Source organism: Zosterops lateralis (genome assembly GCF_965231275.1).
Source record: "Zosterops lateralis genome assembly, chromosome: 3".
NCBI classification, from domain to species: Eukaryota; Metazoa; Chordata; class Aves; order Passeriformes; family Zosteropidae; genus Zosterops; species Zosterops lateralis.
The window spans coordinates 39,218,972-39,243,968 of NC_139764.1; the positions used below are offsets into that span (position 1 = coordinate 39,218,972).

The 24,997-nt window shown below is 39.9% G+C and overlaps 1 protein-coding gene across 1 annotated transcript in view; it reads right to left on the minus strand.

Moving 5' to 3' along the window:
* The window catches only part of RPS6KA2 (ribosomal protein S6 kinase A2), a gene marked incomplete at its 5' end in the record, with an annotated part of 154,223 nt that extends 130,136 nt beyond the window's left edge, over window positions 1-24,087 (minus strand). Inside the window, one exon of the mRNA XM_083857269.1 lies at window positions 23,989-24,087. Coding sequence (XP_083713395.1) covers window positions 23,989-24,087 — 99 coding nt within the window. The remainder of the gene's footprint in view (window positions 1-23,988) is intronic.
* Window positions 24,088-24,997: the final 910 nt, after the last annotated feature.

Sequence of the window (24,997 nt, forward strand, 5' to 3'; positions counted from 1 at the left end):
TATTTGATGATTCATGACAATTATTACTGAGGAAAATTCTGTTTTCAGTAATACAGAAAAAAGATGAGGCTTACAAGTAATATCTGACTATTTCAGAATTAAGATGTTCCCAAATATATTTTTATAGTTCAAGTGATTTTTTAACAGTTACAGTCCTGAACACAACTTTATCTAAAGTGGCTAATCATTTCATCTACCCCTAGAACCTGTAATCAGGAATTACCATCCTTCCTCTTACTGAGATTTTTGTCACTTGATCTAGGAATTGAGTACTTTTCCTCAGGGTGGAAGGCGTGAAGTAGCCCATGACTTGGATTCTTTCCTCACAATCCCTTAGGGGAACTCCACCACAGCACACAGAATCCATAGAGAGACCACAGCAAAGCATGTGAGAATCAGAGGTGAAGAATTCCCGGATGAAACGCCTGAGCTGTGGAAGGCATTGCCAGAGGCAATGAAGTCAAGTGGAGTGAGACTATCTTTAAGACACTATAAGATACTCTCAAGTTGCCTTTTCATCACAATTTGTACCCACTCCCCAGAAACACCATTCTACCTAAGGACAGCAGAAGAGTAAAACACTATAGGCACACTTCATCATGAAGGTACAATCCAAGTGCTTAGAAGCAAATTTTTGACACAGGCTGCAGGAAATCCCTTAAACAACTAGAGAAGGAGGAGAGAGAGAACATTGGGATCTAACATCAAGATGTAAATCTCTTCTTCTAAATTTCCCCTTTTTAGGCTGCTTCCAAAATTCAGTCTCATTTACATCCAGATTACTGGTTTTTTGCTAAAATAAACTCTTCACTTTTACTTTTCTACTATCTTGCCTGAAAAGAAAGCTCAGGATGTTAAAGGTCAGCCTGCATGCCTGCTGCATTGGGCATGGAGGGTTCCTGAAATTTCCTGCCTCTGTCTCAGGACATGGCATCAAGCTGTGCATAGTCATGACTAGAAATAGGTTTTGGGGTACAGGGTGACACTGCATCTCTTTAACCTCATGATAAAAATGAATTTGGGAGCAGAACTGATAAGAGGAGGCTTCTAGTTTGCAACTGCTTGTGTGTCTTAAACAAATTCTCAGGTTAGGCATTCTTCCTCTAATGCCCAACACTGGTATTCATGGGTACAGATAATAAGAATCTTACATGCCACATAAGCAGTCTCCTTGCTTCAACACTGTGTGCCTCCATGTGAGAAAAAATGTTCTTAACCTACTGGAAATACAGAGACAACAGCAGCAGTGAATGCACGGGGGACCATTCAGAAGGTGGCAGAGGAAGAAAACAAAGCAGAAAAGACAACCTAAGTTCAACAAAAACCAACCAAACAAAACCAAAACCAACCAAAAAATGCCAAAACCAAAAAAAAAAACCCACTGACAATAAAACAAAGCAACTCTTGGACAAAGTAGTGGGTGGTGGTAAGAAGAGCTACAGGATGTGCAGACCAACAAATCCTTTTCCTTCTGAGAGCTAGCAAATGTTACTTAAGAGGAAGCTCATTCACTTCCTTGAACTAGTGAAAATTTTTGTAGAGAGACAGACACAACTAAGACATAGTTCTGCATTATTCATAAAAATATTAGCAATCTTTGCCTGGACTTGTCTAGGGATCATGATTTGTATGACAAATGCAGCAATGTAAAATCTGCATTCTTTTCCTAGTATGCAACAGGCTATGTCATTAATAATAAGCATGAAAATAGCACTACACAATCAGAGACTGCTTTTCATAGCAAAACATGTTTCCTATCTCCCATTCACCATCATAAATACAGTTCAGATTATACATTCCAACATACATCATATCGACTTTTATAATATGATGGGGAAAGAAAACAATTTTCCTCTTTCATAAACTACTCAGAATGGGTTGTGTTAGTCCCACGACCACAGCTTGGTAATGCTGCTATCTTGCCTGGACTCCTCACATCCTTCCAGCAGGTAACAGCTTCCATTCTCATGTTCCCCCCCACCCTCTTCCAAAATACTTCTTAATAATGGCTTGACATGCCACAGCACTGACCATAGCAGTGGTGGGAAATGGCCAAATACTTCAGTTGTAGCCATTTTTTGGCCATTGGCATAGAGGTTGCAAGGTTGCTTAATTGTGCTCACTGCAAGTAGTAGGAATACAAGTGGAATGAGTATGAACTTCTTCAACAGAGACTGGTACAGGAAACATATTTAAGAAGGCAGAATCTCATTCTCTGTCTAGAGGGGAGCACAGGTACTCATCCCTACCACACTTAATTTTGAAGTGTGAACCAGAACAACTCACCTAATTCTAGGGTAAACTTATCCATACCCCTTAAGACTTACAGCCTTCTTAATCAGGCCCATAACTGGAAAAGCCATAGTTGTCCAAAGCACAACTTGAAACTCCATTAATTTCTGCATGCTGGAGGCGAGTTATCCTTCAGGTCTCCTAGACAAATTTCTGAGCTGTGTACAGACTACCATGGTAATTTAAAACAAATTGCTCTACTCCTCAGGGGGAAAGTATATTTCTACCCTATCTGAATTATCCTCTGGAAACAAAATGAGGAAGAAATTATATTCTAACCTCAGGAGACATTAGTACTAAGCTACATCTACAAAAACTAGTTTTGCCTCCTGCTGCTGCTTAGTGTAAATAAATAGTTCATGGCAACATTCCCACTCCCAAAATTGTATCTGTAGTTTCATTGTTTAGATATCTATAGACTAGAGACTATTTTTAGCACATCCTGTCAACAATGAAGGGAGAAAACCACCAGGAAGAGGATGCATTAGGCTTTTACATTAACTGGTGGCAAAACTAGTGCACAGAACAGCCTAAGAACTGGGCAGTCATCTGCTTACACAAGTGTGCTGTGTGGTACTGATTTGTTTTTCCACATTAATTCTTAGCTCACACAACACTACAGATCTCGTGATCTAACAGATGTAAGAGCTCAAAGGAAGAGAATCATATGTTGCTAGAAGTATTGGGGAAGGTTCAGAAAAACCAGCCCATGCTGCCTATGGCAGTGAACTCACACGTCAGCAGCTCTGAACTGGGCTTCCCTGGGCAGCCCAGTGAACAACTGCACCTTAACCTGCCTTCCCAACAGTAAACTGATCATCTGCATTCACCTCATGCACTCTGAAAATAACTCACTCTTCCAACTTGAAATTGCAAATGTTACTTGGTACATGGTCCAATTTGCTATCAGCTGTTTATTACCTTGCATGCCTCTGGAAATGCAGGATTGGGAGCATGCATTTGTAATTTATTACTGGTTTTTTACACAGTTTACAGTACTACACAAAAGTAGAAAAAAAGTCCCCTTCAGATGAAAACTTGATCTCAAAGGCCATCATATTGGTCCAAGCCTCAGTCAAGGCCCTCAGAATGAATTTGCAATAGCTGAGCTCTCACTGTACTCTAAAGTACTACCTACTTTCATATTCCATGTTAAACGCAGCCTGGTCTAAGCAAGTAATTTTTGGCTTAGGTCTTGAAAATTCACGTTAAAATTTACACCTTGAATTTAAAATTAAAATTTAAAATTAAGCTGAAGGCCTTGCTTAAACATATCATAAATTGAAGTTATGTTAAAATAGATTTTTAAAATCAGTAGAAGTGGCTTTGAAAGGAGGAGCATTGCTTTTGAGAGTTCTAGTGGTAATTTTAATAAATGAAATAATTATTGAAGAGTTAAAATAAGGGACTTTTTGGGTGTGTGTGCATATCTTTAACACTTTCTATCAATGGAGGTATTTAAATATTTTTTCTCTCTAGTCACATACACTGTACAGAAATTAACCAACATCTTTTTAAAAACTGGCATGGATCATATATTGACAAATGAGCCCTTCAGTCTGTGGGCCCATTTTTTCCCCCAGAAAATTAACTCAGGGAACACTTGACTCTGAAGAAAAACAAAACAAAACCAACCCCAGATCTGTCTTAGGTTCATTATCCAAGTTTTGGGGAATGCAAAGTACATGAGCCACACAAAAAGGACAGTGCAAGTGAGAATGTAAGTATTGTTAGCATTTTTGTATTACAGAAGGATAACAACAGAATCTAGAAAAACACTGGTGGATAACAACCTAGTAATATCATGATAATGATATTTTCCAGATTGTGACTTGTAGTCCCATGCACATGCAGCAAATGCCGTAAAAGACAGGTTATTCTTCCAGCAAAGCCCTTAAACAAAATTTTAAAAGGCAGATTGCCTGTGATGCTCACTGAAGACATTACAGAACAGCAGTATCTAACTTAGAAAAGATGGCATTGAAAATTGGAAATTGAGTTTGCTGGGCTTATGTCACTATTATTTAAGATCTGATCTGCAACATCAGGCTTTTGCTAGCCTAGCTTTTTTATTTGTGAACGTGAAAAAGAAACGTTGTCTGGTACAGAGATATAACCTTGACCAAGCACAATCCTCCTGTTGGGTTTGCTTCCCTCTCCCAGGGAGATTTTTGTTCCATTCCTCTGTAATATCACAGGCACATTCCACATGCTCTTTGCTGGACCTTGCTATGCTAGAAAAACCAGAAGCCTGTAGATTGTCTATCATTCATAGGATTTCCAGCAAAAACTGGAAACACCAGAGGATATTAGCTTTCCTCTGTTCAAACTGCATCCACAGCTGGAGGAGTTACCAGCTGTGATTCACCACAGAGAACTTTGGGGAAGGCATAGGGGGAGGGGGGCAAAACTTGCAGAGTACAAAACCAGCTGGCAGAAACAGCTGCTGAAACAGTCAAAACAGGTTTTTGCTTTTTCCAGACATCCAGCATTCTGTAAGCTTCTGACAAGTTTCTCAGCCTTGTGTTGAGTGTTCACTCCAGTCAACTCCACACCCTTGTTTCTCTGTCTTCTATTTCAGTGTGCTTCCTTTCCTCCCTCTGCCACGTTCCTCTCTCCTCCCTTCTCCTCTCATCTTAAACAGAGTTTAAAGGGAGGCTTCCTCCCTTCTGAAGCACTGCATCTTTGGTCTGAGTTTTGCTGAACTTCCCCACTTTCTGCTAGAGCCCCTCATTGCCAGCCCCACCATCACACTCCTTACAAAGTCCACAGGGCGTTTTCTATCTTCCCAATCAAAGCATCTGGCACTGCCATGTCCTGTTGGTGGGTACGAACACAGAGCAGCCACAGCTACAGAAACAGCTCCTCAACTGAACTGAAAGGTCACTACTCCTCTTGCATCTCTGATGTGGCAAAACATCCCAAAAAGAAAGGCAGCACAGCCTCTTCTCCGGCACACCCAAGGCTCAGGGTATGAACCAAAGGAGTCAGGCTGTGGTGGTTCTGATCCCCAGGTGAGGACAAGCCTGGAATTTGTGAAATGAGCTCTCTGGAGCATGGACAAGGTAGGACAGGCACATGTGTGTGTACATGTGAGTGTTAATTTGTGTGCACACACCTGTGTACAGCCAGGAACTACAGCAGGACTGCTGACAGCATCAGGGGCCATGGAGAATCTACAGCTCTCTGTATGTGCTGAATAAAGAAACTGAAGGCTTCACCTCATCACCACCATCACTGCCCCTTTGAATTGCAATTTCTCATAAATATAGAACATTTAAAGCTGCGTAAGACATTATGTACTTTTAGAATAACAGATAATATGTAGAGCAACAAAAATGCAGACCTCCATTACCAATAACTGAAAACAGCCTTTATTTGGCACATACAAAACAGATTCTTAACCATTTACCTTATTGTTAATTCACGGTTACTTGTCTAACAAACACTAGGTTAGATGTATGTAGCAAGCATTGCCCTTAAAGAGTTTCAACCTGAGAAATAATGCCACATAAGAACAAAATTCATAGAATAATTTGGAGCCAGCAGCAGACCCCCATCTCTAAAGGACCAAGAGCATATTTCTATTGGACACTGGATGGGTACAGCACTCTCTGTACAGCCTTCTCTGCACTTGTTCTACTGCTGGGCCACCCTGGTCTTACTGGGGACAGAAGGGGTGAGACATGTCATCTTTTATTACTGTGCTATAATCAGTCTAATCTTTTCAAACAGTAAGGTACCTTTCCTGACAGAAAAAGAAACAAAGTAAAACCAAAACCATGCAGGTACATGCAATAGATTTTATCATGCTGGAGAATTCAGAATGGAGTCAGTCTGCAGTATTTTGAAGACAGCTGAACAACTGAAATACATTGATTTTGCTCCCTCTAATTTTCTGCTGTAATATAAATGCAATTACTGGCTCTTTCTCATTAATAACAAGTAGTATTTCTCATCAGAATACTAGCAGTATTGTCTCTTCAAAGATGATCTTTCCACAAGCAGATGAATATCAGACTTAGCTCTCTGGTGCTTTAAATCCAACAATACTAATACAGATATATTTGATTTTTAAAAATAAATTAACTGTCAAATAATATTCTTCTAAACAAGTTGGTTAAATTAAAAAAAAAACTGACTTAATCTCCATTTTAGAACATTATGAAATGTGCTGTTTGTTTAATTTCCAGAAAAATAGACTCCTTAAAGCTTTTCTATAATGGTCTTTTTTTTTTTTCTTATTCTTGTTCAAACAAGAAAATATTTCCTCAAATGAACATGTGTCCCATTTAATGAATAAAAGGTAGAATGAAGAATGGTTTTAACACTTAAATGGGATATTGGATGGCTATTTTCTGTCACTATAATTTTTTTCCAAATGTATTTCTAAACAAAAAATATGAGTAATTGCATAGAACAGAACAGAAAACAAAACAGTATAAAATTGCTTGGCAATAGAAAAAGCCCCACATAACCATCAATTCCAAAAAGAGGTAATCAGCAAGTAACAGTCTAGCCTGTGCAGATCTGTTGGAAGGATGCTGGGGAAGAGAAAGACAGACAACATATTATTTGTAGAGAAGCTATTTGTGCACAGAAAGAAGCAGCAGAAGGTTTTGAATCCAGCCTTAATTTACACAGATTTCTGTGTACCCTTCCAAAAATGAACCGAGACTCCGACCATCAGGCTTTGGCAGACTTAGCAATGGCAACCTACTGCTTCCCAATCAAATGTTTCTCCATCTCCCCTGGAAATTACTGCTCCCGTGTCAGAGGGAGCAGTACAGATAGAGATCTGCCCACCACTGCCCTAGTTCACAGCCTGGGGTATTAGTGTCAGCCCTGCTTTGTCCATGATTTGAGCCAAGACACCAAGGTGCTGTCTGCAGGCTGTAGGAGCACAGCCACCCATTTCCTCCTGCTGCCACGGCTGCAAAGTGGGTAATTTACACAGAAGCACTCCATCTTCCCAATTTACAGAGGCACTCAAACCAATGGATGCCTGCTGAGAAAATGGAAACTGGGAATACAGTTGGGTCCTGCTGCATATGCACAAGGGCACAGCAATGTACCAGAGTCACATCCCACCTGCTTGGGCAGGAAGGGTAAGAGGTGGGTAAGGGCTGCAGGAAGGAGTAGGAGAAATGTACAGTTCCTCTTTCTCCTGTAAGCCAGTCAGACAGAGGCTGTCAGACTGCTCTGGGTCAGCAACTTCTGTTAATAGTAAGAGAATAAAACTAAAAAATGTAATAGACCAAGGCAGGAGGATGCCTGAAATAGCACCTCCCTAAATTTCTCATGGTGTGCCATTCCATCAGATTATATTTTTGTTTCTGTTTAATATGAAGGCTAACCTCCCCTGCCTTCTGCTCCACCAAAGCAGGCTGCCCACAAGGAGGTGGCTGCAGTATTCAAGACTGTTCTGATGACCAGCTTCTAATCAAGACAGCAGACAATAGTGAAGGAAACAAGATTTCAAGCCTTGTTTGGCCCCTGTTCTCTGATCATGCTAACCCAGTTCATTACAGAGTGCTCCCAGCAAGAGAGGGATGTTCTGTCTGCCTCCTTTCTCCTATAAACAGTTTATGCCACAGGTAATTTTTTCCCTCATCTCTGTTCATTCTCAAGCCTCTCTCTCTCTCTCTCTCCACATTTCCTCTAGGCCCTACACCATCTGTGCAAGCAGTCCTTTTTATGCACACTGTTGCATTCTATTCCTTCTCTCTCTGTGATCTATATTTAGTTGTTTTCCTGTTTATACACCCCTTCAGAGAAGGGTATTGTTGAATGTGACTAGTCAGGAAAAGAAACAATGTGGTCAGAGCACAAATCCTTTCAGAGGAGTATCTGGGATGGGAAGCTGTGTAGGACTTTGTAGGATAAAAAAGTTTTTAAGATTAATCAGATGCAGAGATCTGAATATAAATCCATAAATCCCCTTAAAGCATCCTGATCAAAAGCCAACAATACCTAAGCAGGGGAAGAAACAAAGGCAAGGAAACACATGCAAACTTTATTCTGACACTTTTTTTCTCCATAAGATAAAACTCTTTGGGTTTGGAAACTTTACAGTATTTGCATCTCTTTCCTCAAACTACCAGGAACCCGTGAATATGAATCATAGTGTATACATGAATTGAGCTCTAGGAAAAGTGTACTTAAAAACTGCTGTGGAGTTCAGTGTTGGTTGGTCCAGAACCAAATTGCTTTTAGTGTAGGAGTAGTAAGCATAAACCTGGTTCTCTAGAAGGTGCCTGCAGTACCACTGAAATCAGGACAGATAAAAGTACAACAACTCACCATGGTGGTACAGTAAAGAACACCAGTGCAGTGATCAGGGAGTGTCTGTCTGGTCTGAGAGACACTTGAACAACAAATAAATGGAGTTTTTCCCATCATCAAGTTTATAAGAAAAGGGGTATTCTCTGTAAGTGAGAGCTATTTATCATTAAGAAATGGAGTCCAGTGAAGAACACATCCATCTATTATTTGAACCAAAAGAAATGTCTGAATTTTGCTTTGGAGTTTTACTGTTATAATCATGCAGACAGTTTTGATTATCATACAGAATCAAAAACTCTCATCATCCTTAACATTATGCTAATAAATGCATTGGCAACTCAGAGAGAGTTTTGGGTGCAAGCATTCACTTCCTGAGCATGATGAACTATGAAAGAAAAAGCTGGAAGGCTTTGTAAAGCAGCACAGATATTTGAAAAACCAAAGAGGTATGCAACTGGTGATTTCATATTTAAGCCATGTGTGTCACTAGTAAATGGTGTACAGTGCATATTAGAAAAGTGTCAGTGCAAAGGCAAAAACATCTTTCAGTGGTTAGGACTTAAATATGAATGATGAGCTGCCCTCCATGACCTGCAGACATTCTCTGGCCAACGAGTGTCCTAAGCCCTTGGTACAACACCAGAAGAGAGAATATGTGGTGATGGAACAAGGGATAATGACTTTAAACTGAAAGAGGCTAGATCTAGGTAAGATATTAGGAAGAAATTCTTTATTGTGAGGATGGTGAGGCTCTGGAACAGCCTGCCCAGAAAAGTTATGGATACCCCATCCCTGGACATATTAAAGATCAGGTTGGATACAGCTTTGAGCAACCTGGCCTAAGTGAAAGGTTTTCTGGCCATGGCAGGGAGCTTGGAACAAGATGATGTTTAAGGACCTTTCCAACCCAGCCATTCCACCATTCTATGAGGAAGGGAAGGGCTACAGAGTGGAAGTGAGGGCAGCAGAAAAACCTCAGAAGTTTCAAGGAAAGTACATTTGCAGCATGAAATGATCTGCTGAGCTAGTTTGGTTCAGTTGGTGGCAAGAATGGTTGTTTATAAGATATTTAAACAAGGGGAGGTAAGTGGCTTAGTTTACAGGATGAGCTTCAGCAGTGGAACAGAAGATGCATCTGAAGCAGCTGGGAAAAAGATGATTTCATTAGGAGCACTTTTCAGGGACAGGAAGAGCCTCTTACAGACCAAAAGGGAAAAATCTACACCTGTGGGGACAGGAGACAATATAGGAAAATGGCTCAATCCTGAGAACAAAAGTGAAGGAACAAGGTCAGAAAATGTCCATTTATCCCCTGAAAATTATTTTAAGAAAACATTTCTTAAGTAAGTTGCACAATATCAGTTTGGGGAGAGATTTTCCTGAGTTTAAAAAAATAAGTTATATTTTTAGCAATTTCAGTTTCAAACCGAATGTCAGCAGCAAGAATGTGAGCTGCTGATCTGTTTGATGACCACCAGAACGAAACAATCCTCCACTCTGAGTCAATGAGAGGCTGTGTATGGTATTAGGAGATCAAACTATAATCCTCTTAGTAGCATTTTCCATGGAAAAACTGCCATACTATATGTATTTACACTGTTAAATGCATTATTCATGTAAATGCCTTATATATCCACCCAAACAAAATATGGCTGTAATTACAATATTCCTTATTACATATTCCTTAGAAATTGTATCATCTGAATCCTGTTCAGAAACTGTCCTGAAAAAGAGCAAAGACCACTAGACATTATTTGCTTATGTTCCCTTTATTGCAAACAACAGAACAGACTGTTAAAAAGATGTGCATGATCTGGTTAGTGTAAAACATTTGTTATATGTGCCCACACAACTCCCCTTCTCTCCTGTATGCATTGATTTCTCATTTGCAATTCAGAGGCAAAGTGTAAGGAGGCTGGGCAAAACTGGTTGGTTTTAACTCCAGTTTGTAGGGCACAGGTATGTAGTCAGGTCTTGGCTAAGAAATTTAGCAGCTTCACAAAGAAAAGTTTCAAGCGGAAATCTTGCTTTGCTATTTACTCATCCTGCATACTTCAGAAAATGTAAAAATTTTGTAGATTGACCCACTTGACTTTCCAGCATGCAAATATGAGACACCAAATGAAGTAATTTGATAGTATTTAGTTATATGCAAAAGAATTTAAAAGCAATTATTATAATCTACTATTTCAATTACAGCATCAGTAAACATCAGTATTCCTCCCAGACTTCCTTACTCCAAATATTCCTGCCTGAGGACTCCTCACTGCACCTGCAAAGCCTCTCTTGTCAGTCTAAATATCCACTTTTATCCAAAAAAATTAATTATTCATGTCATCAAAGCAACAATGAGCTAGCAAGACAGAATATTTCAAGCAAACACTGATATTCTGTAATATCAGTGTTTAATATTCTTCTTATAATTCCGTAATAAAGGTTCTAAAATTTTGTAAGCCATTATACTGTGATAATTTTTTTGATGAATTCATTGTCAGCCTATACCTTCTACTAACTTCTATAGGATTTTTAAAATAATTCTACTGATAAATTAGTATCTCTTTTTCTTTTTTAGGTTCTGCGAGTTTACTCCATAAATTATAGTCAAATGCCTCTTTTTACCCCTTAGTACATTACATTTTAAGTGACTTCAAGCAAATATATTTAATATGTTTCCACACAAAGATGATCATTGGATTCCAAAGGGAAAAACAACCAGTGTTATACTACATTGCCTGTCCCTTACAGCAAAAGCATCTCAGTAACTTCGGCAAAATAGCACTGCTAGTGACTTCTGCTGCCTCACCCATTACATTAAAAGCAGGAATTGCTAAAACCAAAGGGCTTGCTTACTTCATAGTAAGGGAAAAACATTAGTAAAAGCACTATTATGGTAAATGACATAATTTATCTGCGGGACTGGGGACTACAGTATTTCAAAGCCCAAATATTTACACAGGTAAATAGACTAATCCACTTGTTTCTGTAGCAAATCCAAATACACTTCTGACTAAAAAAATCCTATTTTTCTTCCTGGCATCAAAGCCTAGTAATGTTCTGAAAAGAGTGGAGTGAGAGATCCCCATTTCTTATCAAACTGCCCCCTTCTCTCCCTTTGTTTTGTTTCTTTAGTGGCAAAGAAATATACTCCCACTCCCTGTTCCTTCATTTTGGGGTAGCAGTGTTGCTCTTTCTCTAGGCCCCTATTTTCAAGAATTTTACAGGAACATTATGTCTTCAAGAAAACTATTTTTTCTCCCTTTCTCTGTTAAATTTGACAATGCTTTCAAAGCAAAGGGCCAGAAAAGGGTGTGGGGGCATGTATAAAGCCTCATTTTTTAGGAACCTAGGCTAAAAATGAATCCAAATCAACAGTTCAGTTTTTCAGTAAATTTCCTGTGTTCACACAGATGACTACATGACAGACACGCAGCACACTCACCATTTCTGAAAAGTAAAGGAAAACCAGTGTAATACTCTGGCATTTTGGTTTGCATCCCTGCAGGAGTAGCAGAATACCTCATTTATCCACTACTAGTTGGGAACACCAGCAGCCCAAGATTCACTTTGCTGGTTTTATTTATTAAATATGTCTTGAAGAATTTTTAGTTTAAGAGGAAAGAACAAGACATTCTTTAAAATCCAAGACAAGAGTTTGGATTACACTGAAAAGAAGAGAGATTCCTGATTTGACAGTCTCAATGTATTTTAGAGGCCACATGGATATACCATTGTGATTTCAGATCCAGATGTATTGCCATGGACACTTTACCCTCCAACACTACCAAATTTAGCCTTGTAGGTTCACAGGCTTGGCCAGGGGATAACCCTCTTTTACATACTCAATTATGAGGACACTGATTTTGTGCTAGCCCAAAAGTTGGTGATATTACAAGATGTGTTTAAACATTAAACTACAAGGTAATTTTGGGGTTTTTTTGGTATAGTCCTTGTTGGCAACTTGAGACCACCAGCCAGAAGACAGAGGAAATGAGGAAAGAATGCTGCTCTATCAATAATAATGCCAGTCTGCTATGATGTAAAGTGTACCAACAATAGCAATACAAGTTTTCTTCTAATTCAGATCTCATTACAGTTCCAGGGAGGAAAAAAGGACAATTTGATTTGTTTTTAATTTGCTTTGAATCATGTAGGTTTGTACTGGTTTAGGATTTATGGCATTGTAAATTTAACAGAAGTAGCCCTTAACTAAAAGGGTAAGGTGCTTTCAATTGAAGATCTTTTTATCATAAATTACTAAATTGATGCAGACTAGTTTAAACTTTGTCATGGAAATCCCAAGATGAACAACTATCCTTTCAGGAAGCCAAAAGGGATGATGACTGAGCAGAAACCACAAAACTTTGCATGATTTCACATATCTAGAATGACAAGGTACCAAATCATCATCTCATTTTCACCATGAGCTTTTCTCATCAAGGCTCAAAAAGAAAACATAGAGGGTGAAAATAGAGGCAAAAAAAGGAACAAAAGTTGTCACGCAACACAAAATGTTACCACTGCTATCTGTATTTCACTATTTTCTAAGATATTGTAGATGCCATAGTAACCATGCTTGGAAGTCAGAGTAGAGGCGCGGTGAACATGGTACTATATAAAGCTAAAATCCCAGACAGACAGACAGACAGACGCTTGTGCTCAACTGGGAGCAGAGCTGAGTCACAGGTATGAAACCCTCAGCAAGACACTTGGGAGCTGTGAGGCAAGGGGACCCTCTAAGAGTTTTTTCTGCTGCTCTCCCTGAAGGAGAAATGATCACAAGTCATTTAAACTACAGAAAACCAGAATGCAGAGACTTTTGAGGAGAAATAGGCAAGTCATATTACCCACATAATTGAACAGACAGTAGATAATGAAGTGTGCCCCTGCTGAAGTAGATCAGATACATCTGTCTCCACTGCATACCTCACTAGCAGATTACTGCAACATCCAGTTCCTTTTTTACCACGACTATTTTGCATGAGAAAAATCACTTGGGGAACTATAAATATATGTATATATGAGATGGGGACATTTCTGAGATATATAGTAAGCACTGCAACTGGGATTTGCTCCAGAGCCATCTGACCACTGCCCAGCCTTCAGAAATGAGCATCATCTCTGAATCAGCACTTCCCCAAACAAAGCTTTGTTTTTACTGATGACTGCCCAGTTACCTCAGTAAAGCGAGGGTGGAAAGTACCGAAACAGAGGCATTACAAGAAAAGCAAAAACATGTGATTGCATTGTTTGAGTCTCAAGCATAAAACAAAAAAGCTGAATCAGATGAATGATAGGGTTAGAGAGAAGGAAAAAGCAGAACTGTTACCTTACAAGGGAAACATCTGAGAAGGCAAAGGGAGTTTCAATAGACACCAGGAGGCAAGAGCCTGGTCTCAAGGGCACAGTTTCCATGAGTGTGGAGCATTTCCGCAGTCCAGCTGTGTGTGATTCTACACCAGTGCTCAGCACATTCAAATCTTTAACCTTTATTTACAAGAGGGAAGAAAAGCCTGCAGACAGGAGTAAAAAATCATATCCCAGGAGGGCAAAACAACTTAATTTCTTCTCTTCAGTAACTGAAAAATGGAGAGTTGATGTGCCTCCCTGAAGAGATGATACAAAATCCTGGACAACAACAGCTCTCTGATCACCAGAAAGATAAACGAGTGCCTGTCAGACCATAGTGGTACTCCATGGAGAGAGCTCTATTCATATTTCTCTCTCAGTCCCATGAATTTCACACCAGCAGAAGGATTTCAAAAGCTAGGGTAAAAGGGCAAACTTTCTCTTGGCTGTGGTGGATGCAGCCCATTAAATGTTTTGTAAGTCCCCGCTTCCCTGGGGATAGGTTATAATTACCATGGTTGTGCCTGTGGTTAACAACAAGGAGGAAGAGATGAACACAAAAAATGAGGCAAAAAGTAAACCCTAAACTGATCAATAGAAGAGTAAGTGGTCAAAAGCAGAAGCAAAGGACTGGTGTGTTTTTCATAAATAAGGCTCTTCAAAAAAGTTAAGTTTCTGAAATGACCCAGGTCATCTGCATTGGAAAAGATTACAGTTTTAATTCATTCATTTAACACATGTTCTGAGAAAGACAGAAATACTAAGTCAAAACCTTAAAACTTTCCTTACAACTCCAGGGAAACAACCGCCATAACATCACAAATGTCTGCCTATTATAGCATTTCTTTCAATACAAACATTACTCAAATTATTTTATGGCTTATTTTACAACCTGTTACAGAGGAAAACAAATTCTTTTAAAGCAAGCAAGGGAAAAATTGCAGTTGGCACCCTTCACATAATTATCTTTGTTACGGGTAACTTATACCCTTTCGCAGTGGAATACCCATCTCCAAGAGTATTTTGGTATATAAGCTTTATCCTGATGTGTGGAGAGATTTTCAAAAAGGCAATTGGGATAAGACATGTATCTTTTGGCAGATAATCAAAAGAGGTAGTCTGCGCTTTGGAAGTGACAATCTTCAGAATCATTAACACTATTCCTTCTAATGTCCCATGTGAGGTTCCCTGTCTGGGAGAAATGAAAAAATCATTTGCTAGAATACAAAATCCCTGTTGCAGAGAAGACTTTCAGAAATTCATTTCATACCATCAGGAAAAAGATGCCATTAGGCCTTTTTTTCAGCACACAGTCTTTCAGAGAAAAGCAAATACAGATGGAATTCCTCTGCTGTGTGAGAAGGGATGCTGCTGTAGCATCGATGGCATTAACACCCATAGGAAGGGAAAAGAAGACATCTGGATGTTGCCATAATTGTACTGGTGGAACAGGGGAAAGCAGGTGAATAAATATTAACTACTTTGCAGACAAAGTAAGTTCTATGGCTCGCCATCCTTATCAGCATTGCCACTGGTATATTACGTTGGTATATTAGTTTTTCCACAAAGTTATGAAAAGAAAAGGTAGGTGCACTTGAAGTATGCTTTTAGTATGGACTCTTCAATTCTGCAAATGGATAAAAACTTGAAATAATGGGAGGAAAATCTCAGCAACTGATTTTGGGAAACTGGTTTGTCTCCATCTCTGCTAACATGGGTGATTTTTTTTCTTGGGTCAGTTTGTAGTTAACATGGTATGCACAACTGTCTTTTTTCAAACCAGAACAAATGCCCCCAGAGTGTTCATCCTTATGACATAATGGCTTGATTTAACCGCAAAGCTCAGGATAATGGACATTAAAACTTTTTAAAGGAGAAAGCAAAGCCTGCCCTCAATCCCCTTGGCTTAGTTTGACCCAACTCCTGCTTTATTAGCTGTATGTATTTTCTGCCTTACAATTGCTAAAACTTCGCCACGAACAAAAGAGGATTAAATAACAAAAATAGAATAGTATTATTACTTCTGACTGGCAGGCATCATAAACCTGGACAACTTCACAGTGCTGGGGAGACTGAGAGGGATTAATTGATGGCTACTTCAGCAGGGACTTTCTTGCCTTTACAAAACACAACACTTTTCTGTGTGGATTCATATAACACACTTTCACCCATTTCTTGAGTAAATCCAACCATGTGGTCCTCCTGTGGAAACAGAATTTGAAGAGAAGTTGACAGAATGCAGAAGTAAGACCTAACATTAACTACCACACGTTCCTTCCCTCCTTTTATGCCTATTTTACTGGTTTCCACATACAAAGAAGGTAACTCTCAAGGGTACAAGAATCTGAAAAACAAGAACAGATACATTGTCTTCTCCATTCTTCCAGATTTAGGCACTGCAATGTGTTTGAAATCAGCCATACAATGCCAACACATGAAAATCATTTGCATTTTGAAAACGTCTTGGTTTAGCTATCTTAATAGTGTTGATTTAATGGAATATTAAAGAGTTTGTTCTGGAATAAAAATTAGTGATTTTACTTGCCAGAAAAGAGCTTCAAGTTTTTACGACATAATGAAATGCTATAAAAAAAACTTCTGAAGTATGTTTTATTTAACATCTGCACACATTAAGTACTAAAAAAAATTCAAATCCAGTGATGTGAATTGGTCTTGAACTGTGTCACAGAAATAATCTAACATTAAGGCTTGCTTTTAGATTACTCTTTAGTAATAATTGCAATGCATAATCATACAGGGATAAAGTAGGAACTGCTGACTAGCAGCAGATCCAGTAGGGTTTCAGATATTTAGAGAGATGGCTTTTCAATTAATGCAATTGAAATGTTTAATTGTTGTCCCAGACATGTTCTAGTCACAGAGGTTGCATGATACAGGAAAGATTGGCATAGAGGTCTGCTGATGCAGAAGTTTAAGGCTAAGATATCTTTCAGAATCACAGAACCTGTCCACTAGTTGCTGGCAACATGAAAGTAGAGAAAGCAAAGTTAAACTGATGCAGGATCTTCTTTGTTACTCACTAGAAAAAAGCAACAGAAATTCTACTAAAAGAAAAGAAAAAAAAAGGTGAACATTATAGATAAACCCACACACTCAGCTCCCCCTCTTGCAAAGCCTTCAGTTTATTCATAGCAATTCTTGAAAGTAAAACTATTTATTGCTTTCTGCCAGTCATACATGGGCTCAAGTTTGGCCCTACAGGAAAGAGGCGTGACACCCTTGAATTACACCTGGACTTTATATGACTTCAGGTGTTAAGATTTAATGAGTTAACTGTCATTTAGCTAATTACTATCCTTACACACTGGCAAACTGTGTCTTCCCTTCTCGCCTGTGCACTGCTACACAATGCCTAATAACATACTGCAATCTGAGGGAAAGATTTTCTTCATTAGAAATTTTGTGGTTTTGTCTTCCATGCTCTAAAAGGTTTGCATTTCCACTACCCTTGAACTCCTGGCTCTCAGCTAGAAGAGAGCAGTAAGTTCTCCCACATCTCACAGTAAGTAAAAGCAGCTCTGCTGAAATGGTGATACATTTCAATTACAGTACACTTCAAAGTAGAGAAAGAGACTGAACTGCAAAGGATGACTGCTCCCTTCAAAGTCTTCCAAAGCCATGCTGTGGTCACTCCATCACCATCCATGCACTCACTGAGAAAATGTGCACCCCAAACTGTTTGCCTGGAAGGCACTTCCCCGCCTGTGAATTGTAGCTGTCGTGCAAGGACCCTGAATGGATGGATCACTTGCTTCCTTACACATCCTCAGTCAAAAAGCTATTTTCAAGGTAGATTTAGTGATCCAATTGTTCTTCTTCATTTCCTGAAACTTTGTTCTCCAGGAAGCAAAACTGCACTTTGAAAGAGCTGATGGTAAAACACACACACACACAGAGTGTGTCCTATGTGCAGAACTAACTGCTGCTTCTCTGAATTACTTGGCAGTCCTTATTAACAGCAAATAATTTTACTGAATCCTTGCTGAACTGGGACAGTAAGTCTTGTTAAGTGAACAAAAGGAACTTACTAGAAAATATTTAGACAAAAAGTATTTGTACTTGAGTAACTGATAAAGCAACATAAGGTGGGTTTGTGTTCTGATTTCTGTCGTAGTTTAGAAATACTCCTAGTTACCTGTGAGGACACAGATACAGAAACCACACACAAAAGGAGTCTTCTCCTGAGAGAAGCAGAAAAATGCATGAAGCAAATGCTACTACTAATAAAAATAGATGTAGGAGAGCTAAACCCTCTGAGAATGGACTTCTTGTGCCACAGGGTCAGACAGGACATCATACTATGATCTAAAACTTAAAATAAAATTACACATTTTTCACTTGCATAAAGCTACGTTACTCCAAATAAATGCCAGACAGGGGCTCAGCTGCCCACAGGTTCCAATCAATCCCTGAGGCTCAGCTCTTTATGTCCTGTACACCCACACACAGATGCTCCAGGCACAGGGAACAAGGGCACTGCCTGGCTCAGAGAGGGGAAGGGCACTACCCTCTCCCTTTCAGTCATTCCATCATTGGCGTGTGTGTCCCATCTGTGGATCAGACAGGACTCATCCCACAGCCAAATGAAAACCTCTTCTGTTCTATGATGACCCCCCTACCTCTGCCCTACACCCAAACACTCGTGTACTCTGCCTGTGTAACCAGAGCCTGGGTTTAGTTGTGTGATCTATGTCAGAATTCATCTAACACTAGAGCCCATGGATCAACTCTGTCAGCACTGGCTTGGATGCCAAATACCATCAGATCAAGAAATCATGCAGACACTGAGATGGTGGAAATGGAGCATAAAATGACAATTTGGATTGGTCTTTGGCAGGGCAGGGGCCTTTGAGATAGAATTGATTTTTACAAGGGACAATCAGCATACAAAAAATTGAGATACTCACTCCCTAACAATGTCGCTGTAACTGGCCCAGGGTCTCGTTCCTGGAAGTCCCTAACTTTCAGAAAGGAGAAAAGACATTTTTTCCACCCTACCAGAAAGACTGAGGAAAGGGACCTGAACAGCTTTCAAATGCATGAAAATCCTGCTGCAAAGAAAAGGCAAGTCCTTTTCACAGTTACAGTGGGGAGGACAAGAAGACACAGGCTTAAACTGCCTTAAGAAAACTTGTATTAGATATCAGGAAAGCCCTCAGATGCTAAAGATAATGATGCAAAATATACCACATACAGAGGTTATGGGCATTTACCATTGGAGGCTTTCAACAAGAGGTTAGAAAAATGTCTTTGGTGGAAGAGTTGAGATATAGCTCATGCTGCCTAAGAAGGAAGAGGAGCTCAGATTAAGGGTTTTTAGATGCCTCCCAGTCCCAATTTTCTGTGATTTCCCTGTGTACAAGTTATCCCTACATCTACCTGCTTAATTTTCCCTTTCTGTACCTCAGCAGTTAATTTGAGGCTTGTTGGAAGGAGCACATATCAAGCCTGAGGCACAAGAGACCTTATCTGGGATAAAGTCAGAAGCAGTTGGGGAATTGGGAGCAATTTATCATAACAGTGTACACATGTGAGTATTGCCCCCAAACCCAATGCAAATAGGTAGAATAGTATCAAAGGACGTGAATATTTATCATAACTTCCCTTTTTTTCAAATGGGAAATGCAAAGCACAGAGGTCTGAACCATCTGTAATGACACAGCAAGTTGTCAAAATGAGCCTGAAAAATGGATTTCCTGGCTCCTCAAGTGACCTATCTGAGGGACTACATGCTCCTCCTGTTCTTGCTCTCTCCCCTCCCTGCCTCCCTTTCCCCCAGCAAGCCATGCAAGACTACAAGAACTGCAGCATTTCCTCATAAAAGTCTTGCCTGCAGCTGGGGGAAGTTAGACACTACAACAGAGTTGGTACCTTCTGCTGTAACAAGAACACACATCACAAAGACGATCATTACCACCAGGGAAAAAAAGGTAAAAATTAAAGCTGCCTCAGGACTGACACCTTGCAGGATGCTCTTGGGCTGACAATCCTCATCTCCTTTCTTTAACTTGCCTTTATTCTGGCTAACATTTGACAGAAAGACTTTATTCCTCTACCAAGTGAGTAACTACAAAAATAATAAAAAAAGACAGAATAAAGGACATACTGGAGGTAAGGAACAAAACTGCTCTTTTTACAAGTGCAGAAGAATTCACAAGAGTTTGCAAGCAAAGTGTTGCTGCTTCAGCCCACTGTGGAAAAGGAGCAGCCCAGCTCAGCATTTTCTGGGCTCTTTCCTAAGGTTGCTGCAACTTGAGCCTGTAGGAAATCAGAATCAGAGTGTGAGATTAGAACCAAAATTCTCTTGTAACAAAGTATTACAAAGCCAGTGCCAGTCCTTCTCATTACTACTTACAAGCCTGAAAAGGCTGGCTTCCATTTCCTACATGCCAGTGCTGGAACCAAAAGAGGACCCAGCTTGAGTCATCCACAGGAGGTCCTGCCTCTCAAACTGGCCATGCCGAGGCACACCAGGCTCCAAATTAATTCTGAATTCATCTCCCAGAACTCTGCTAGGTTCTAAGCTCTACACATAGATTAGACATAATTTGGATTCATCATTACCAGTAAGACTAAAAATGAATTAGAAGAATTAAAGTGTAAGAATAATAAATTAAAAACATGTCAGGAATACAAAAGTCAGAAACAGCTCCAAAAAGAATAAAAGGCAATGCTTTAATTGGCTGTTTTCGCAAAAGAGGAAAAAAAAAAAAACAAAAAAAAGATGCTCCTACATCATTGGAATAAATATTATCCAATTCTTTATATACTTAAGTATTTCCTAGCTTATTCCAATGGCATATTTAAATTTTGATTTATAAATCAGGGGATATTGTTCAGTGCCATAACGTACATTCCACTGGGTCTCAAAGTCTTTAGCAGATCCTCACTGTGTGACTGTGTGTACTTTATCCTGATGGTTTCACATTCATGTTCATCAACACTCAGCAAGAACCATAAACAAAGCCCTTTCTCAGATGCACACATGCAGTTCCCATTGACTTTGCTGGATTTTCAGCTGACTTTAATCAGAACTCTGTGCGTGCAGAAGGGCAAAACTTGGCTCTGCACATTCAATAAAATTACATCACTAGATACCTTTTAAATGAAGGGCAATGCAGGCCATACTGAAAAATAATATAAACCGAAACCCCTAAACTGAAGCCAAATAAATTCAAATTTCAGCCAAGTTTTTCCAGAATAATAAAAAGGGCATGCATTTTAGGCAAGATATAATGAAACCCTAATACCATCTCATTTACCAGAGTGCACTCTGCCTCTTTTAGCACCACAAAGTGTGAAACCTAGCTATTTACATAAGGTGATGATCTTGTTTCAGGTATAGCAATGACATTGGCATCTGAAACAATCAAGTAAAGGTCACATTACAAGCTGTGATTTGCTAAGTCCTTTTCTGCAGCTGTACCCTGGCCCTGTAAGCTATGACTCTCATTACAAGTGAATTTGAAACGTAGAATACCACAGTAGAAAAAAGTAATTAATCACGATATTAATAACTAATATTGTGTTATTTTTGAATCTACTCTAATAGTGGTATTTTAAATATATGAAATGCTTGAGCCTAGGAGTACCTATCTTAAAAGCTTCAACACTTATTCCTAACTTGCCAAAAGAACAACATAACAAAAATCCCACACAACCTAGTAAAAACAGTTCCCTTCCAAATTTCAAATGACATCGTGCAACACAATTTCTGCCAGGTACATTAGCTAATGCACACTAAACAAAACAATGCCTCATGGTTTTTTCCCAAATTTCTTTCCTATATTTTACTTCTACCATTCCATGATATAATAACCTGTACCTTTTTACTGCATCTTAAAAAATACCTACTAACTAGGATGAAGAATATTCTCACTTCTAAAAGCCATCTAACGATAGGCTTCCTCACACTTTGCTTATCTCATAAGCACTTGTTAGCCTGCAATTACAAATTTATACACAGAAGTACTCAGGGATGAAAACCACGGAGGAGACTTGATGTTCATGTTTGGTCGTCACCCTCTGTCCAAAGAAGAAACATCTCTGACGATTTTCACACTTAAATAGCAGAACAGATTTTATGAACATTTTTTCTTCATAGCTGGAACGGCCCCTATTCTCCACTCCATTATAATACTGAGTCACTTTGCATTGAGTTGGTCATTACTGACAAGCCAGGGAAGAAAGGAGGGAAGTGGATTAAATACTCTGAAGCTTCATGTGCAACAGGATATGTTCCAAGTTGCTTCTTGAAGCACATTATTTAAAATCAGGAAAAAAAAAAAATCATTACAATACAACTCACATAAGGGAAAAACTACTTCAAAATTATTGAAAAAGTCCAGTAAAACTAACACTGGTGGTCAAAGGGATTGCAAAGACATTTTCTTTCTTTTTCTTTTTTGGAAGCGAAACAAGAGTCTAGCCTGATACAAATGCTGAGTCGTACTGGTCATTCACACTGGATTATCCAGTAAATTTTATAATTAGTATGGTGGAATCTGTTTCTCCTGAACTATGGCACTGTCCAGTGAGTAGTTATGAGGTCTGGAGGGGCTCTGCTCTCTCCTAATCAACTCCCCTCCGGCATCCCACTCTGACACTGGTGGCCTGTGAAAACACTCATTTGTCTCAGAACTCCTCCATGTAACTCCAGGTCTTACTTTCTGTTGTGTCTGTTGCAGCATGAGCTTAGAGAATTTAAAATGTGTTACAAGGAACATTTATTCTTGGTAAACTCTGTGATTCTGACTACACAATGGGGAAAGAAAAGGTGTCCCCACCTCTGCCCTCATCCCAGTCCTACTGGGATGCAACTGTTCCAAGGAGGGAGTTATTAGTTTGGTTTAAATGCACAGCATATCTGTTTGATGATGAAAATAAAAATTTACATTATCATTTTTCAAGAAAATTAGTTTTAAATAGTTAGGAAAGAAAATAAAACCCAACAAAACACACAGGTCGAAAACTTAGCTTTTCAGCATGTCCTGTTTAAGCAATGACACATGAAGAACTTTATGTTCAAACAATTACCTGGTGCTTTAAATAGGACACTAAGGGAATAACATTTCAAAATGTATTCACACAGCATGAGACTAATCCTCCTCCTGGGAGTACCAGTGCAAATCAGAGTAACTCCTCAGAGGTCAATTGAAGTACACCAGCACAAGATAAATTTGAGACAGAAGGGAATCAGGCTCCATCTACCTCTATTTTAATGCAGAGGTTGCAGATCATCTGCAATGATAAAGTGAACAACATAAATATAACTGACATCTATTCAATTGATCTCACATCCTGCCGACTATTCACAGCTCCAAACACAGGGCTGAAGAACAATGGTTTGAGGAAGGCAGGCAGAAATCCGGGTTCTAACCCATTCACACATTCCAATTTGCTAATACCTCCTACTTGAACTGCCTTCAGCTCTCCACACCGCTAAATCATGAAAGGTTTAATGTGACACTGTCCCCCCAGCTCCTAAAGAACAACTTCTCCTAAAACAAAGTAAATGAAAAAACACCAGGAGAGATGCATGGGAGAGAAGACAAATGCAAAAAATATGTGCAAACATGAGAACCTATGGAGAAATAATCAAGAGAATCCCTGTCTAACATACCACATGTATATGAAAGGCACGAGCAAATTGATTAATTATTTGGAAACCTAGTACTAAGAAAGAATGGTATGCGTGTAGGGGAGGCTATTTCAAACTATGGTGTCATTTGTGCTAATTTAAGTCGATCTGTAATTATTTCCTACAACTTCACGATGTCCTGAACCAGCTTCCTCCTCCCCTGCAAGGCTGATAAAAGGACTCTTGGCAACACACTAAATACATTATGCAATGTATTGAACACTACCGAGAAAAAACACTGTATTACACTGAAACAAAGAACATTAGGTGCGAATATCAGCACCTCCAGGGAAAGAGCACCTTTAACTACTTATCACATCAGTAACTGCAGGGATTCTCCTGTACCTCTGCTACCTGCACCTAACAGCATTTGCCACGTTTAACAAAGTTAAGGCGAATTTTACCTCGAATCTACTGAGGCTCGAGCTCTTTGACCGAGACTTCTTGCGGAGATAGACCGAGAAGAAGCGACGCACTGTGAACTTCTTCATGTTCATGTCCATCGCCCCGTCCCGGCGCACGGCGGAGCTGCGGGGACAGCTAGCGCATCCCTATTGCCCCCTGTTTATATTTATATCCACGGGCAGGAGATCCTCTGCCTTTGTCCATGGAGCCGGGCAGGGCTAGGGGAGCCGGGGGAGCCCGGGGCCAGCCGGAGCATGAAGGCTCCCGCTGTTTACATCGCGGTGCCCAGAGCCCAACTCCGTCCCCGCCGCCTCTCCCGCTTGTCTCCGCTCCCACTCCGCCCAATGGGGCTGTGCAGGCAGAACCAGCGCCGGAGGATGACAGCTCCCACAGCTCCACAGCTCCGACAGCTCCACAGCTCCCACAGCTCCACAGCTCCCGGTCCCGGGCGTAGCAGCTCTCAGACAAATATTGGATTTTGTGTCTATTGCTCTGCGCTCCCTCTCCTCTCCTCTCAGTCAGGCTCTTTCAATTTCCTGCTTTCTGAATCACATGGGGAATAGGCACATGCTGCACTTCTGTTTTTAGCTCAGGATTCAGACGCTGCTATAATTACTGAGGGCTGTGGTGGTCAGAGCCGAGAAGAAATTAGCTCCCCTGTGAGAGTCGCTCCTGGAAGAAAGCTGAAAGATGTCGTGCCCCCGCTGCCAGAATAGAAGGGTTTCAATCTCCTTTTATTCCGGGGAGTATGCAAAATAACACCGTCCCCCCCGCCCCGTGAAATTGAAAAGCTCACCACCCTGTTCACCATCACCCGCCTGCTGTACATTGAAATCCCTAACACTGGCACGGCTCTGAAAATAGAAAGCACAATCTAAATGGTAAGTATTACTATTCTTATTGTACTTCAGCAGGGAGCTACAGCCCTTCTAGGAGGTTAAGTATGTACATCTATTTACGGGCTGTAATTTTGAGCTGCATGGCAAGCATGCAGACTTACAGCTGCAC